Raw genomic sequence first — 18,661 nt, forward strand, 5'->3', positions numbered from 1 at the left:
ATTGAAGTGGGCTACCCGTTAATCTCTTTACATATGCTTGCTTATGTAAAAGCATACAGTCCTGAACAGACACTTCAAAAAAAAAACAAAAAACTGCAGAGTCAACACATAAAAAAATACAGCCTCCTGTGTTGCATTCACAAAAATACGTTGACACATACACAGAGAAACATCAGTCTCGCAGCTGATTCAAAGCTCACAGTTATAAACAAACAAACAGGCGATGCCACATCCTGGAGCCCAGTGCTCCCTGACTACACTGTCATAGCACGCCAGGGCCTTTTGAAACAACAGTGTGTCTCTTATCAATTAGTAAATGTTGTTCCCACTGTATCACACACACACACACACACACACACACTACCCTGTGTCTGCCAGGGTGTTGGGCTGGGTCCCATTGCCTAAAGCTACTGGCAGACACACTGTGTTTGTGTATGTTTGTGTGTGTCTGATATGAAAGGGTGCATGTGTGACATAAACACTCAATCTGGAAGCTTTGAATTCACCCATAAGGGACGGCCGTCTGCCTGCCAGTCTCTCTCTGTCTCTGCCACTTCTCTGGTGTCTACTTACTTTACCATGGCAGAGCCTGAATGTTGAAATGTTGATATCACAAATCCCATGTCATGTCATCTTAGCTCACCATTGTTTCAGTGTTTCTTTTCATTCCCTGTTTTAATGAGTAATGTGATGGTTGCACTCATGTAGTTTGTTTGTGTAACTAATTTCCTGACATTCTCCTCTTGCTACAACACGCTTCCCTGTTTCCCTTTTAATCTCCACTCTTTTTAACTCTTGAGCAATCATTTCTTTGTGTTCCCTCTTTTCTCTCCTACATCTTCTCCTTATGACTGTTTCCCTCTCATCCCTCCTTTCTACTTTTTCCTACTTTTTTTTTAACTTTTTCTTAACTTCTCTGACCTTGTACTCAATCAATCTCTCTGTACTGTATATCATACCTTAGTTTCTCTTTCTCTTGCAGGGTTCAGTTCTTGATGCAACAGTCTATGGTCTTGAACCATACAGTCAGTATAGTGTTCGAGTGGAAGCTGTGAACAGGGCAGGTATGTTGAATATGATCAATAGCTCATTTAAACCATCAGGGATAAATAATATCAGTACCTGCCACTGAATGTTTTTATAACCCTTCAGGCAGTGTGTCCAGTCCATGGGTAGGTTTTAGGACCCTGGAGGCTTCCCCAGCTGGCCTGGCTAACTTCACCGTGGAGCAGAGAGAGCAGGGCAGGGCGTTGCTGCTTAGCTGGGATCAGCCACATGCTCCAAATGGAGTCATCATGGTACATTCAGTACACACAACAACAAAAGTGACAATATACCAAAGTGAATGCACAGCACTGAGCAGGTGAACCAGTGCATCAAATAAACCGAGCCTCACATAGTAGAAGGTACAGTAGTAACAGCTGACAGATACCAATAATATACACAGACACACATACGAAAGCCCGCAAGTTCACCCACGAGTTCTCAACTGACACAATTGCTCATATAATTCAGCAGCTTATTTGCATCCACATGGACATACTTACATACATACTGATGCACACTGCGTGCACAGCAAGAGGCCTGCGCCTGAAGTCAGAACAGTCAAGCATGCACACATTACCACGTACTTATGACATTTTTTTCTATCCTGTTTTGATGTGTTCTGGCCTCTTACCTGCTCAATTTCTTTGCCACTTCACTGTTCTCTGTTCCACTATGTCCTACTTTAACCCACCTACAATACCTTTTCTTCCCTCTGCGCTGCTTTCCCTCTCCTCCTCTCCAGATGTATAATTTGTACAGTGAGGGGAACCTGGAGTTCAGCGGTCTATCACGCAGCTTCCTGTTTCGTCGTTTGGAACCATGGACTAGTTATACTTTGACTCTTGAAGCTTGTACCTCAGCAGGCTGCACTCATACCCCTCCTCAGCACATCACCACAGCTCCAGCTCCACCTGCTTCCCAGCCTCCTCCCAGGCCTCTTTTCATTGGCTCAGACCATGTGTCACTTAGCTGGGGACCTCCTGTCCAGCCCAATGGGCCAATTGGAGAGTATATCTTACTTGGGAGAAGTCTGCAAGAAGAGGGGACAGGAAGAAGTAATGAAGAGAATATTGAAAGAGGAAAGGTGGGTGAAAATAAATACACATCTCTTAAGATATAAATATAGATATAGATATAGATATACAACTGAAATCATCAACCTCAATCATCCACCCCTGTCTCCAACAGGTGCTCTTCAGAGAATCATCCCCACAACAAACTGACACCTTCTCCTATACAGTGAGTGGTTTGCGTCCCTGGACTCAGTATGAGTTCAGTGTCCGTACTCACAACCCCGCTGGACACACAAACAGCCCCTGGGTAACTGTAACAACCAGACAGGCTCCCCCTCGTGGCCTAGCCCCTCCAACAGTGAGTCACCTCCAAGGCCGGCCCAGTGAGGTGTTGGTGTCTTGGACGCCTCCTCTGGAGCCCAATGGGGTACTTCAGTCTTACAGGATTCAGAGAAACAGTGTCAGTTTCTCATTTAGTTTTGACCCAACTGTTCTCAGCTACACTGATGAAGACCTCCTGCCATTTTCAACATACAGGTATTGCTTGCTTTCATATGAACTAACCTGAATATTTCCTTGTGAGGACACCACAAACAAATTTAATAATAATTTTTAAACTTTTGTTGTATTCTATTCTTTATTTCAGCTACTCAGTCATAGCCTGTACATCTGAGGGATGCATCACCAGCCCTCGTACAAACATCACAACCTTAGAGGCTCCACCTGCCACAGTGGAAGCTCCCACAGTGGACACTGCCACATCTAACAGTGTAAACATTTCCTGGAATAAACCACGGACACAGAATGGAGAGGTTACAGAATATGTGCTGAAACTGAACAATAAGGAGGTTTATCATGGAGGAGACCTAAATGCAGTGGTGTCAGATCTGCAGCCCCACACATCATATCAGCTGGTTCTGTTTGCCTGTACCAGTGGTGGGTGCACCGCCAGTGACACGACGTCCGCTGTAACTGAGGAAGCTCCTCCCACTGGACTCCCTGCCCCGACTCTTAAGGTGTCTTTGTTTGTTTTTGATTTCCAACTGAATCCTCTGTTCTTAGATGTGCAATACTTAAATCTGTGGATGTCAGTCCAGAGTGAATCAAAGGAACATGGGCTTGCTTTGCACAACTGAAGTAATTTTAATTTCATTATTTAGTAGAATAATTAAACATGTATTTTAAGTTTTACATCTGACACAAAACAGTTGCCACTTTATTACACCTAGCTAAAACTAATGCAGTATAGAGTATACAACAGTCTTCATGAAGTTGGGACTCAGTTTTTGTTGGAACTGTTATAGAGAGGTGTGATTTGTGGTGCTGTTGAACTGCATGGCATTATATAGAGAGGTGTTTCTGTTAATTAGCCTACCATCATTCGTATAAATTGGGTGGACAAAAAAATTGAAATACCTGTCAGCATAACATAGTACAGTTCATCAGCAATTCAAACTGCTGCATCATACAGTTGAGTCAACATCTCTAAAACAAGCAGTTTTGAGTAATTTAGCAGGTATAAAGTAGTTCTGTCTGTGCGATAGCATCATGACTGTGCAAGATACAGTCCGAAAACTTCAAAATGAAGGCTGAGTTCATGTTGATGGCCATCCTGTGATCCCATCGAAAGCTGGTCTCTAGTCATATATTTGTTATAATTAGCATTATTATTACATAAACTTTAATATTGAATGCTGTTTGAAGATCTGTTTGATATGACCATTGACCTTTCCTTTGAAGGTCACTGGTCCAGAGTCAGTGGAGATTACCTGGGGACCACCAGAGCACCCTAATGGCATCATCACAGGGTACGAACTCGACAGAGATGGTGAAGTCATCTATGTTGGTACAGAGACACATTACCACGACTTCACACTTTCGCCAAGTGTGGAATACAGCTACATTGTCAGGTCGAACAACAGCAAAGGGGCAGTGAGCAGCACGACAGCCTCAGCAAAGACTCACCCATCAGCTCCTTCTGGTGTCAGTCTCCCAACACTGACGCCTATCGCACCAGGCCAGGTGGGTGATTCATCTCTTCAGTCTGTCCTGTAGAAGTAACAGCTGATCCATGATATAACTAAAGCTGAGATTTACCTTTGTACTATCTTTAAATTTTTGTTTAAAAGTTTTATGCTGTGTGTCTTTCCAGGTGAGAGTGGAGTGGAGTACTCCAGTCCGTCCTAATGGAGACATTGTGAGTTACACTGTGTATCAAAGAGATCCAGCCCAGCTCAACATCACCAGCACTGTGTTCACTCCAAAGGACAGTGCCTTCTCTGACCGACACACCACTCTGCATGGGCTGGTTCCTTACCACAGGTCAGTCAATGCACAATTCACCACAGTTAACTTTTAGGCTATTATGCAGCAAAGTATGTTTGCTTAAAGATTAACAGTATGTTTTATGTATAGGTTGTAAGGTAGATACAGCTTTTGTTGTAGTTTTTCTTTTTTTGGCTTGTGTAAATATATCTCATGTAAATAAATCGAATTCATAATTATATCTTATTTATGATTAAATTTTTCCTGCCTAAGATGGTTGAGAGAGACGTTTAACAACAAAGTTACAGTTACAGTTCCACATTTCCCTGTGTAGTATGCACTGTAATGAAGGGAAATATGGGGAGGAGGAGAAAAGAATGAGCAATGAAGAAGGGAACAGAGTGCCATCTCATGGTAACAAAAAACACTGGGTGACCTTACAAATCTCCTCAGTCCAGGGAGTGTTGTACCACAGCTGAGCTACCAGAGCTGGGATCACTTCATTTTCATTTCAGTCAAGAGATGGTGAAATTTAACATATATATATATGTGTATATGTGTGTGTGTGTGTGTGTGTGTGTGTGTGTGTGTGTGTGTGATGTGTGTGTATATATATATATATATATATATATATATATATATATATATATATATATATATATATATATATATATATATAAAAATAATTACACTGAAAGTGAGCCAAAATAAAATGATGTAAAAGCACAGAAAAGAGAAGGAAATAGAGATTAGCCAAGTATGGTTTTATACATTTTCCAAATCTCTTCTCAACAGTATGATAAGTTTTAACATTGAAGCAAATGAAAAGAAAGGTCTGCCTCTAAAATGATTTGTGTCTGCTCTCATTGGCCTGGACCATTATTTTCCACATCAAAAATAAAAATAACATTACAAATATAAAAACATGCACATCATCACCATGCAGTTTGCATTGTTTTGTCCCTACACAAACTCTTCATCTGGAGACATCTAAGCAATTATTAAATAAGTCAAAGTTGTTTGATAAATTAGGATACAAATGCATTTGTCAAATTGCAAATACCTTGATTTGATGAATAACCTGTCAAACATGCTGTCAAAAGGACAGCGTCAAGACTGTTGCAGTTTAAGAAAGTGGGAAATAGAAAAAGGGAGAGAAAGAGAGTCAACCTTGAGTCTGTCTCTGAGACAAAGACAACAGTGTGGGAGATGTGTGTGTCTGTTCCTGTGTATACATATCAGTGTGCTTGAATATGTTGCTGTGTATGCGGTAATAAGATTCAGATAATAAAAGCTCATCAGCCTTATCATCTAAAGATCGCACCCCCTCTCTCTGATGACCTTCCATCCATTCAACTCATCTTCATTCCTCTCTCTCTCTTTTCTCCGCCTCTTTCCCCCTTTGTCATCTCCTTTATTTCACTCTTTCTCTAAAAGCACAACAGTGTCTTCAAATTAGAAACCACGTAATGTTGGTTCCTGTATTGTAGTCTGACAAGGCTCCATGGACATTTGGTTGAAATAAACCTAATCTCACAGCTTCTTTTTAAATACATTATTTTAAGCAGTAATTTGGTCATTAATGGTTTAAACTGGGAAAAACATGGTTGGCATGGTTCTGAATGTGTTGTTAAAAACTCTTTTACTATCAACCAAAATCAATTTCTGAATCCTGCAGAAGAAATAAGACATTTAGCATTGTTTTTGTACATATACAGAAGCACCTAGTTTGAAAATTGCTAACAAAGTTTGGGAGTTTGAAGAGAAAGCAAGTCAGATCATTATCTACGCACTCAATATGTTTTGCTGATTTACGCAATTTTCGGTTAATTGTTGGATGATGTTTTTTTTAAATTTAAGTCTTGTGTAAGCTATAATCACAATGTAACATGGTCATGGTGTGTGTGTGCATATAGGTATGAGATGCGGGTGGAGGCTTGCACAGCGCTGGGCTGCTCCTCCAGTGACTGGTCGTCTGTACTCACCCTGGAGGCTCCCCCTGCTGGACAGACAGCACCACTGTTGGACCTGCAGCCTGACAAACACACCAGCCTACAGACCACCTTCCTGCTCACCTGGTCCCCTCCAGTTCAGCCAAATGGTAGAATCCTGCATTATGAGGTGTACCGCAGACTGGACCATACCACTGATACCCACAGAGGTGACGCAGCACTTGTCTACAGGAATGTCTCCACTGTATACAAAGATGAAGGACTCCAGCCGTACACTCTATACCAGTATCAGGTACAATGCTCTGTGTGTTTAAATGTGTTTGTGTTTAGAGAAGTCAAGTACAGCAAACACATAATAACTGTGGATTAGCATTAAAGCTTAACTGATTTAAATGATTAATATTTTTCCAGATCTGAGAGGAAATGGAAACCAATCCATTGGTGTTAAAATTGAATACTATTGGATTTTAACCTGCATTTTATGATGCATCCAGTTTCAACTCTTTTTTATTTGTATTAGAAAGGATAAAACAGTGCTGGGATGACAGAGAAAGAGAGAGCAAGTTGACTTGTCTTCAAATTTCATGGACATTGTTTATTTCAAAATACAAATGTAATAGCAAAAGTTTTCTTTTAAGGAAGTAAGAATGACAAAAATCCTTAAAGAACTAGGATAACAGAAATAATGGTTTCTTCATATACAGCAACATAATAACTATAATATATATTCCCATATACATATGTATTCTCACACCAATGGAAATGTTTATGCATTTTTGTCCTCTGCATTGGACATAGGGACAAATTAAAATGTTTTATTGTGATCCATGAACCTCATTGGGAGATGAGATCTGATGTGAGTGACACATCAGAGGATATACCCTGTTTTCAGATGGAAAGAAATATTTCCCAAAAGTCCAGTCACACACACAAATACACACACCTCAGCTGATATAGTCATCTATACATGCCAACGTACACAGACACACACACACAAACCAACAACAGACATACACACACACAAGCCAAGTAATCAGACAGGTGTTAAATGGAGGGGTCCATATTCATGCTGTTGTGCTGTGCATTGGCATGCTAATTGACAGGCTAGCCCTTTGGAAGCAACAATAACATTAGCATTCCTGCCTGTCAGACATGCGAACCGAGACCAGAGAACCTGAGTAATTGATTGAGTTTGCCTGATTGTGGTGCCGTCTTTATTTACGAGGGTCCTAATTTATGACAGGAGGAGGGAGGTAGGGAGGAGCTTTGGGAGATGACGGGCGGGCAACAGAGCCATTAATCACTGGGCCCTCAGAGCACCCACTTCCTGATTACCAGCCAGCCAATCGAATTAACTGTTAGCCCCCTTGGTAACAGAGCTTGTATTGGAAAGACCTTTTAATGGTGACCGCTACACGTCCCCTGAGGGTTTGCCAGTGGGGGACTGGGGTACGTGGACAAGGTGGTGGTTTGTGTGTGTTGTACATGAGCACATGTACACAGTAGTACTCTTGGGTGTTTTTGGGTGTGCATGTGCACGTGTGTGTGTTTGTGTGTGTGTGTGTTTGTGTGTTTGTGTGCGTCAGAGACATAGAAGCAAAGAAACTGCATTGGACATTTCATTTGAAGTTATTCTCATTCCATTTCTCTTAATTTTCAAGCACTGTTTTATACATTTTTTCAGATGTCTGTCCATCTGGAGAACTATCATTCTGCCTGGCTTTATTTTTATTTAGCTCTTAATCTGTCTTTGTTCCTATCTGACTCACATCCTTTCTCTGCCTGTGTTTCAGGCGTACACAAGGACGATAAGTCAGTTCAGTTTAGCACACCACAGTGCAGAGAGAGAAATCATATTAGGCTAATTACACTGGGTCATAAGCTCCTATTGACAGCTTTATGCTTGGTTTTAATTACTGCCCACTTTCACACAACTTAGCCCCTTCACCCCAAGTAGATGCACCCGCCAAGTAGCCCTGTTGGCCTATCAGAGCGCTCAAATCAATTCCGCAGTCCAAGCATCCAATAAAAGGGCTTGAATACTGTCTGGAAGTTTCCTGAAGTCGTTTGTTGCCATGGCGGCTCATTTGCTGCCGTGTTAGCTAGCGGGGTATATTTTTATTTTGTGTCTGTTAAGCCAAATCATGGCCCAATAGGAGAGGAGAGGAGAGAAAGCAGTAAAAAGTCTGTAGATGATATAAGGACGAAGAGCTGAGCATTGGATCAAGGGCAAGGTGATCTGGGCTGACTTTAGTTTTGAACTTCTCTCTCTTCTGTCTATGTGGCACAAACTTCTTAATCAAGCCCAAAGCCTTGCGTCATGTTGAGACTTGAACTGTGTTGCTACTTGGGGAAGAACATGGTTGTTGCTGGGTAGAATTATTTTATTGCTGCAAGTTATAATTTTTATGATGGCAGAAGCAAATTTAATTGAAACTCTTTTAAGCAACAAGTCAAGTCGCAGTTCCTGCATAGAAACTACATAATCAGTGTAGTAGAAAACCTTTTGTATTAAAAAAAAAAAATCTGATGTTAATTCACTTTTTCCCGCAGCTTTTTAAACAGACATTTTGTATCTCTCCTAAGGTTTTTCATCTATATGCTGCTGCAAATATAATTACAACAGCAATAGTTTGTTGATCACAGCTTAATTAAGTTAAGACATTATTGGAATAATTACTGTAGAACTAATTGGTAATATATACAGAAGAAATTAGCTCTCAGTTCACTCTGTTATTTGTGATCCAGAATTACCTAATCTTTGTGCTATTCAAATCATACTAGTAGTACAGTAGTACTGTATAGCCATAATTTTGATAGATACTTAAAACCAACAAGATAATGACCATAGTTTAATGACAAACAAATGAATCTTTCATTTGCAACCATTTGTTCAATTGTCAGTTGTCTCACACCCATTGTACACACACACTCACACAAACACGATGGGCTCATCTCTCACAGCCATTAGCAGCACACTTCTCTTTGACCTTTCTTTATCAGAGTGACAACATGCCCTTTACCTAATGTACCCTCTCCTTTCCATCCCCCACCCCTCTTTCTCACTTCTTCACACAAGCTCCTGTTCTTTCCTTCATTCTTCTTCCTGCCATCCATCCCGCTTTTCCCCTTTCTTCATCCAGCACACAACAATATAGACAATGCCGCAAAAGGAAGATATTGTAATGCATGAACACAGAGAAGGTAAGAGGACTGACCGTAAGACTGTGTGGTGACTAAACTTGAACTTAGTCTTGATTTTCACACACACTTGTGTGATTGCAGCCTTTTGGTGAGACAAAGTTGAAGTGTTTGTATTTATAATCTGGCTGCTGACATGATTGAATGAAAAAGCAGTAAATCTTCCTGTAATAAAGATTTTTACCTGACTACACTCAGATTAATCTACTGTGTAGACTTGGATCCTATGTGGAATATCTCACCAGACTGGTGTATACAAGTGCACACTAGGTTGTATACTTATTTTGTTGGATACTGGCTCCCTGTTGCAACTCTTCAGGCTGTTTGAAAGGGTGGATTAAATCCAATTTAAAGAGTAGGACCTTAGTTTTTTAAGTCATTTTACTTGTAAAGCTCATTAAAACTAATTACGTACAGTACAGTAATCAAGTCAATGGGTTTAATGTTGAGACAAAGCTTGGCATTCATGAAAGGATTTTTTTTTTTGTTGGAGATGTCTTTGTGTACCAGCACCAACTAAAGCTGAGAAGTTAACAAAACCTACCTCTGTGTTAACAGGTTCGTCAGGACTCACAAAATTATAAAACAGCACCAAGCTCATCATTTCTCCCAGTTTGTGTCTTGTCCACCCTTCTTCCTGTCCTCCTCCTCCCCATCACCAGTCTCTCCATCTTCCATTCTTCTTTCCCCCCTCCCATCTCAGTCCATCTGTGCTGTCACTTAGATCAATCAGTCTGATTGATCACAGCCTAATTGACTATTATTGAGGTTAATTCAACTCCTAACACACTTGCATGTACACACATGCAAACAAAACTCACGATCACAGCCACATACTATATACACCACACACAAACACACACACACACACACACACACACACACACACACAAACACAAACACACACACACACAAACAGACACACACTTTCAAGACTAAAGCTCAGACCCATCCATCTGCCTTCTGCACTACTTCTGACAGGCTACAGATGACTTACACATGCAAATCTCAACCCTGCCTGACCCTGTGCTGTGTACACCGTCTAATTATACCCAACACAAGCACACAAATAAGATTACTGTTTAGATGCGTGTGTGTGTGTGTGTGTGTGTGTGTGTGTGTGTGTGTGTGTGTGTGTGTGTGTGTGTGTGTGTGTGTGTGTGTGTGTGTGTGTGAATAACTCCTTGATGAAGGTGAAAAGTAATTGTCATGCAGATATGTTAGTGTTGGGTTGCATGGTGAAAAGGTTTTGCTCTCACTGCTGATGGTGGTTTTGATGGATGGTCCAATGAATTGACTTATATCCTTTTGTTGGTCTGGTGGAAACTGGTAATTAAGAGAAGCTTTCATCATTAAGAGTTAATAAAACAGATCTAAAATCCTATGATGGAGGAAGGAAAGTTTGCCTGACTCTCACTTTGCGTCACTTGTTCCCTCTCTATTATTTTCCATCATTTCAAACTTCATGATATTATTGTCTAATGTGAAGTTTTGACCAACAGGTGTGGGCAGTGAATTCAGCTGGTCGGACAGGCAGTCCATGGGCCAATGGGAGGACAGGATCTGCCCCACCCGAGGGTGTAGGCCCACCTATTTTCCTGCGCGTTTCAGCAACCTCAGCAGTAGTGGACATCCACCCTCCAGTTCGACCCAATGGGATTGTTAGCCTTTACAGGGTGTTCTCACTGAACCACAATAACCTCACTCTGGTAAAGCACATAACACTGCAGTTAATTATTTACTTAATCCTCTTTTCTTTATTTTTCTCTTAAACTACGACCTCTTTCTGTGATCACTTCTCTTCCTCACTCTCACCTATTATTTCTTCTTCTCTCCTGGCCCATCCACTAATTCTCTCATGATACTACAGTGACCTAAAATGTAAACTTGCCTCTTTATTTCCTTCTTGTAGCTCTCTGAGGGTACATCCCATCAGCAGACTCTCCACAGTTTACGTCCTTACACCCAGTACTGGGTAGTAGTAGAGGCCTGCACCTGTTATCAGGTAATTAATGGCAAGGTAGTATACATTACATTCTGCTACCATTCCTCTACTCAGTCATTAAAGTAAGATCTTATCTGGTCTTATTTTGGAAACCACTTTTGTGGGCTACATCAGTGTTTCTTGTAAAGAAAGAATGGCATCACTGATTTGCAAAGGAATTGCTTGACAGGGCAAATGTTCTTTAAGTTGTTACGGTCAGACTGCCCCATTAGCTCTTTTAGAGTTATTATACGTAACGAAACAACTGTTACTTAGAGTGGTCTTCAAATAGCTACTTTAGTACTTTCAGCTAAGTATTTTTGACACAAGAAAGCATACTTCCTCTTGTGTAATATTTATTGACATTTACATTTTACGTTATTTAAGTCTTTGAACATTTGTCAGTGCTGCAGCCAGGGTCCACTGAGTGAGCTCCACACCCTGACTGCGTCCCCAGCCCACCAGCCCCCTCCTCGTCCTGTTACCCTGACCTCCCGCTCTGTGCAGCTGGAGTGGGACGAGCCTCTGGCACCTAATGGAGTCATTGAGAGGTGAGTCGACAACATATAAAGTTCACATTGTTATGAAAAAAACAATTTGCGCTTCATTAATGAGTGAGACAGACTGCTTGAACAGATACATGTACCATCATTTCATTCTCACCCACTCTCTTTTTCTCGGTTTCCAGCTGTGAGTTACATCTCCGATCACCTTGCCCACAGCCCCCCCAGCCTGTACCTCTGCCTTGCGTTGAAGGATCAGTTGAAATCTGTTTCTTTGGCAAAAGGCGAAGCTACAATGTAACAGGTGAGGGCATAGTTATGCCAAGTACAGATATTTTTTAAATTCATCATGACACTAAGATGTCCTGCTGTACTTTACAATAAAAATATTAGCATAGGTACCAAAGTGCCAAACAGTAAGGCAGCACTGAAATATCACTGAGAAAAAAAGAAGGAAGAATAAAAAAAGGAACAATGACCACAATAATACAACAAAATAAGTGTAAGCACAGTGAAGTCAGGAGTAAATGCCCCATTAATAATACATAGCACAAGGGAACCAGTAGGGGATCTATAAAGACTTGATGCATATCCCAAAACTAGTTATATATGACTAAGCGCAACTACACTGTTGCAGGTCTCCAGCCATACTCCACCTATGAGCTGAGAGCTGCCTGCTTCAATAACATGGGGAGCACTGCCTCCAACTGGACAACTGTTACTACACTCAGTGAAGGTAACAAACCTATCAAATCCCTTAGCCCTCACTAATAACCAGTCATAAGAAACATAAAAACACATCCAAAGTTTCTCTTATCCCCTCTCTCTCTCCCTCCCTTCAGCTCCCAAGTACGTGTCTCCTTTCTCAGTGGGCAGTAATCTGACAGTCATTTGGCTGGACTGGGCGGCGTCCTTCTCCCTCAACGGATACCTGAAGGAGTATAGTGTCACTGAGAGCCAGCTGAGAGTCTATACTGGCTTCTACAGTTATCTCCTTATTCCACGCACCTCACAGAGAAGTGAGAGCGCACACATAACTAACACACACGTACATATCCACTCACAAATGTATACATATCATAGAGTTTCAACTGCTACAGATGTACAATACAGCAGTTTGCTCAAAACAAAATTAAAATTGACATCAGTAATACTATAGACATAAATGTAGCTGTAACTATACTACATCTCTGAAGCATCTAACTTTCCTTAATTTGATTGGTTAACTCATTCAAGTTCTTAAGCATTAGTACAATCATCTTTAAAGGATAAAATATTGTTTAATGAATAAGCTTTATCGGACCAGTTCATCAGGCATAGTAATGGGCAATAAGCTTTTCATATCATGAACCTGTATCATATATTATATTTGAGTTGAGTCACAAATGGCACTTAATTGATCACCTGTCGGGCTGATAATGAGACTGAGCCTGACCTTTGACTGCGGGAATGAGCTGAAGTGACTTGGGTATTTCAGAGAATAGGAAATTACCATCAGAGACTGAGCTGCAGTTGTGAGTTAAGAGAGTTGGACTGTTGACAGCAGAAGTGTCCAGAAGTGACTGTAAAGAATAGTTTTGCTTCTGATTAGAACCACTAGAGTATATGTTTTTTCCTCTCTTTTCCACTGGAAGTTTTCATTTTGGATATATAAGCAGCCTCACAGAGTCAGTGCTACAAAAAACAATCTTGTAACTTCTTGTTAAACTAAACTCTTTAACTCTCCCCCTGTTCTTCTCAGCTCTCTTATTTCAGGTGACTTGTACCACAAACAGTGGCAGTGCCAGTACTCCCACCATCAGATACAGCCCTGCCACAGGCCTCGGTAACACACACACACAGACACACACACACACACTGCTGGAATCAGTCAAACCTGAAGCTGAATATCCTACAGTGATTCAAGAATCTGTCTCTTATGTCCTCTTCCACATTTCAGTTCAGTGAAACTTTATCGACATGATGTTTTCATACAAAATGATTTGCTCTGCCTTTCTGCAGGTCCTCCTGAGCCTGAAGACAGTGGAACACAGGGCGTCAGCATGTCAGCAACCCCAGTTTACTCTGAGCTGTGGTTCATCCTGCTGTTAGCACTGCTGGGTCTCTTTCTACTAGCAATACTGCTGGGCCTAGTGCTACAAAGGTATTCTCATGTAATGTGTTGCATGTAAATATAATATTATATAATATATATAATATAATATTATCTTGTTAATATAAAACTTCACTAATACATAAAACTGAGCATAACTGAGACATGTCTCCATAAAACACAGTGCACTCGATGTAAAAACACAGACATTTTAACAAGAATATAATAATTATTTATTTATAGAATACTTTTCAAGCACGCTCTAGAAGTAAATAATGAAAAGCATATACAAACATACATAAACATACATATACACATATATACAAATATGCATATTCATATTCACACATACACACATAAACAAAAACTCCCACTGAAAGAAAGTTAAAGATAAAAACTCTCAATGATGAAGTGCAGTCTCTCAGGAAAAGCCATTCTATAAAAGTAAGTTTAAAGATGAGATTTAAAGGCAGCAGCAGAGTCAGCTGATCGATGCTCAGTGGAAGCCTTTTCCAGAGCCAAGGAGCCAGTACTGCAAAGGCTCGACCACGCTTTGTTCTTAGCCTGGACTCTGGAATAGTTAAGAGACTCAGACTAGCAGAGCTGAGGGGCCTGTTTGGAGAGTTGGGTGTAAGGAGCTCAGTCATGCACTTCAGTGGCTGATCATTCAGAGCCTTGTACATGATTAAAGCACTTTAAAATGGACTCTAAAGGAGACCCAAAGCCAATGCAGTTGAGAAGAAAATGGTGTTCATGATTTTTTCCTCCCTTGCAGAGCCCTGAGGAAGAATCCATCAGCCAGAGAGCGCCCTCCGCTGGTCATGCTTCAGAAGACCAGAAAGGCAGGGGGAGAGACATATATGGTGAGAGGGGCAGAGAAACAAAGCACTAGAAGCCCTCTATACATTACATGTTGTCCCTGTTAAATAAAACAAGAGAGAAATTTAGAAATAGGAGCATCAAGAGACGGCATCATCTGATACATTCAAGTTTGTTCCAAGTACAGACATCATCCCATTTTATCTCTCAAATAAACCATTACCAGTAATTGACAATAACTGCTACCAGGAAAAAACTCTAAACTAAAAACTAAACTGTTCACCTTTTTTCCATTGGTTGATTCAGCGCTTTATTCTTTTTTTTTCCATTCTTATTATCCTTGATTTAATTTTCTCCCACATGATAATTTTCTGAATCCATTTAATTTTCTCCCTTTCGCTCTTTTTCATTGTGTCAGTTTTCTTTCTGTTTTATTTTTCTTTTGTATGTTTTCTCTGATTCCTTTCCTCAACGTACCACTTTCTCCATCCTGTCTTTTTCTCTCTGTCTCTCTCTCTCAGAGGCCATGTCCTGAGCTGTGCTCTAAACATCACTCCAGCTGTGTGCTCCTCCCCGAACACCACACAGTAAGATTGTTTCCCAGTATTTTATTGTCAAGACCCTAAATGCTTATTTTATTGTTCCCCTGCAGTTTGACACTGTAGCAGACTGTGTTGAGATCAGCAACGTTATACTTAAAAGCTACACTGTGTGCACTGAGGTACGGGTTTGAGACTTTGTGTGGGTGCTTTGTACGCATGTCTGTTTTGTTTGTGCATGCATGCTTTGTTTGTGTGTGTGCATACCCTACATTGATAAAGGCCTGCGAGAATGAACAAAGGCAGGCTGCGTGTTTTGTATTCACATCAGTTAGTACAGAAAGATATGGTAGAATTGAACTCCAGATATAATAAAAATGAATTATTAAATTACCAGGGTTGGTTCATCTTGGTTTGTAAAGGTAAGACATGTTGTAGAGTCTAACCATACAACCAGAATTTATACTAAAAACTGCACTGTACTTTATCGTAATATTATTCTTTCATTTATGGCTCGTGTGTTGGCTGTGTTTTGTTTATCCAAGAACAAATTATTTAAAAAAAAAAGAAAACTAAACATGTTTCTAGAGATTTTACTCAGCCCCTCTCCTGTGTGGCCCAAAGGGCCACACCTTGCTGTGTAGTGCCCCCTGCTGATTGTTGATATGACTAATAAGTTGCCATTGTCATAATAAGTGTTATTTACTACTAAATAAGTGTTATGTACTATATTAATTTCAAATAGATATTTTCCTGTTCAGAGTCAACAGAAACAACCCTAAGTGTTACCTGAATGTGGTTTGAATCAAAATGTACTGTTTTGTTTCTTATTGGTTTTAAGTAATAGAAAGTTGTCTTGGGTGGAATTGCATTTAAAAGAATATAGCAGTGTTTTTGCATGCTTATCCAATAAACCATAGATAAGATTATGTGTACCTCACACAACTGCCCACCTTTTTTTCAGACTATACCACACTTTTTCATCAACATTATACCTGTTGTTTTTTCTTCATCATATTTAAGTTGTTGTGGTACTGCAGTGCAGATTTTAAACTACAGGATGCACTGAAATATTGTTAGCAGTAATATGAAGTATTTGATTTGTAATAAATCTGTTTCTCAGGGTCTGACAGACACAAAGATAGTTGGCAGCAGCTCACGGTTCAGCCCCATGTCTGTCATGCGGGTCCCCAGCCAAACAGACCTCAGTCAAGCCTTCTCCCAGCATTCCCTGCACCGCAGTGTCAGTCAACTGATTGACAGGAAGTCACTGATGATGGAGGAAGGAAGCTGGGACAACCCAGCGGGACATGATTCTGGGCTGGTGAGGATATAAACATGTTAAATTTACAATTATATTGCACAGCACAGGTGAGAGCAAGTGTGTCAAAATAATTGCCATCAATCTCATATCAGAAATAACAAAGGTATTCGATCAAAGTACAATACAAACCATTCAAACTGTTAGTTTGCCAGAGCGAGCTGTAGTATTTCAGTGTATGCATGTTGACATAAGTTGGTTTAGTATCACCTCAGAAGGACAAAGCCTATGAAGCGAAGTACATTGTGCAGGAAAAGAATGTGGACAATCAAAATGTCTGCAGTGAAAAAAGTCTCTTTTGCTCTCCGTCCCTGAAGTCATAATATGTATACTGCAGATCTTCTCATGGACTCCAATGTTGTGACTCCTTTTATTTTCTTTCAGTATGTGGAGGAAGATGAGTTTGTGGACGCCATCAAGGCCTTAAGCTCTGTGAAAAGGGAACACACCATGTTCACTGACACTCATCTTTAAGACAAGATCCCAACATCTAATCAGGTATCACAGTCACAATCCAGACCTAGTTTCAAACCCAGACAGTAAAATGTTATTTGGTATTGGCTGAGGACAGACAGGACTATTCGAATAAAGAATATGGTTTTAATTATGTTTAAAATGCACTGTGAGAGTGTTAATAATGTTTTAATAATGTACCAACATCAGTGCACACAGATATGGAGCCAGTCAACTGTGTGTGTTGTGAGTTAAAAAGGTACAGGATGTGGTTTGAATGTATCTATATCTGGATTGTTACTATACAGCTCATTATATAAACCACACTGCATTAGTGTTCCGGGTTTATTATGATTTGCTGTCTCTGCTTGCCAAGTGTTTGTAGTTTAGTTGTTTAAAAAAATGCAGAAAGATCAGCTAGAGCAGGTTAACTTCTCACTATTAAGAATCAAACCAGTCTAGAAAACATTTAATGTCAAAGGGTTCAGTCACGTCTTCTGCTTCAACAAGCTGTTGTGCCTAGTAAGCTTAAACATTATCAGTAACAATAGTCCTTTAGTTGTAACAAGACAAATGGCCTTGGTCTTAGTTTTATTACAAAAAATGCCAACTGTTGTTTTTTTTTTTGTGTGTGTTTTTTTTCTCAATGTTTTAGATGTGGCTGGGAATCACAGATGTGCCGTCTGATTGTTGTGATTATGTGATGTGACTTGAAAGCCCTATCTGAGATTTTATTGGCCATATCAGTTGTGGACATACAGTTTACATTTAAACTTAGAAGGAAGACAACATAGTGAAATCAAGCTTTGTGCAACAGTAGTGAAGTTGAATGTCTGCATTTAGCTCTCAGTGGAATCAGTATTGTTTAACAGACATTTTTTATCCTTGTATCATGAACACAATCATCTTGTGAGTGAAAAAAAAATCTCTGCAGTGTCCTGATATGTTTTTGTGGCAGGAATGAAACAATAGTTGTGTCTTAATTCAGGGGCCACAACCAAAGGGTTGAAGGGTCCACCTGTTGGATCCCTCGCAGCTCAACTATCCCAAGATTCACTGTGAGCCAGTGATGAATCACTTTTCAAAAAGAGAATAGGCAGACTCTGCAAATAAAACAGTGGCCCGAGGATAAACAGGAAATCCTCCATTGACCAGACCATCTCATACAGACTTCAGAGGCCACGCCTTTGTACACTGTATCCACCGAAGGATGCAACCCTTGAATTGGGACACAGCTAATATTTATATTTTAACTCCACAGGTCAGTCTTTCATTTTTAGAGCAAGCTAAACATCATGGATACAGTATTTATCAGGGGAATATTGAGTTTCTGTGTCAGTCTGATGAGTTTCAATGTTTTTGTGTACAAATTGGAGTTACTCTACTGTATTGTTATAAAACTTTTTCTTTTTTTAAACTGTCAGTATTATTTATGGTTGTTCTATAAAAAAGTGTTATTTATAGATGTTTGA

At 40.2% G+C, this 18,661-nt stretch overlaps 1 protein-coding gene across 2 annotated transcripts in view; it reads left to right on the plus strand.

Moving 5' to 3' along the window:
• ush2a (Usher syndrome 2A (autosomal recessive, mild)) overlaps positions 1-18,659 on the plus strand; it is a 208,550-nt gene extending 189,891 nt beyond the window's left edge. The window contains exons 59-79 of one of the 2 annotated variants that reach the window (XM_071488073.1): positions 983-1,064; positions 1,153-1,298; positions 1,790-2,131; positions 2,236-2,597; positions 2,707-3,076; positions 3,801-4,082; positions 4,213-4,382; positions 6,242-6,569; positions 10,981-11,187; positions 11,391-11,483; positions 11,868-12,013; positions 12,151-12,269; positions 12,603-12,701; positions 12,808-12,984; positions 13,707-13,790; positions 13,967-14,108; positions 14,833-14,920; positions 15,398-15,463; positions 16,539-16,739; positions 17,121-17,234; positions 17,845-18,659. In XM_071488073.1, coding sequence (XP_071344174.1) covers positions 983-1,064; positions 1,153-1,298; positions 1,790-2,131; positions 2,236-2,597; positions 2,707-3,076; positions 3,801-4,082; positions 4,213-4,382; positions 6,242-6,569; positions 10,981-11,187; positions 11,391-11,483; positions 11,868-12,013; positions 12,151-12,269; positions 12,603-12,701; positions 12,808-12,984; positions 13,707-13,790; positions 13,967-14,108; positions 14,833-14,920; positions 15,398-15,463; positions 16,539-16,739; positions 17,121-17,210 — 3,594 coding nt within the window. In that variant the 3' untranslated portion in view covers positions 17,211-17,234; positions 17,845-18,659. Of the gene's footprint in view, positions 1-982; positions 1,065-1,152; positions 1,299-1,789; positions 2,132-2,235; positions 2,598-2,706; positions 3,077-3,800; positions 4,083-4,212; positions 4,383-6,241; positions 6,570-10,980; positions 11,188-11,390; positions 11,484-11,867; positions 12,014-12,150; positions 12,270-12,602; positions 12,702-12,807; positions 12,985-13,706; positions 13,791-13,966; positions 14,109-14,832; positions 14,921-15,397; positions 15,464-16,538; positions 16,740-17,120 lie in introns of both variants that reach the window. The other variant, XM_071488074.1, reaches the window with a different exon arrangement.
• Positions 18,660-18,661: the final 2 nt, after the last annotated feature.

This window comes from Trachinotus anak, unplaced genomic scaffold, assembly GCF_046630095.1.
Source record: "Trachinotus anak isolate AG129_WGS33_773 ecotype Australia unplaced genomic scaffold, CSIRO_AGI_Tana_v1 ptg000011l, whole genome shotgun sequence".
NCBI classification, from domain to species: domain Eukaryota; kingdom Metazoa; phylum Chordata; class Actinopteri; order Carangiformes; family Carangidae; genus Trachinotus; species Trachinotus anak.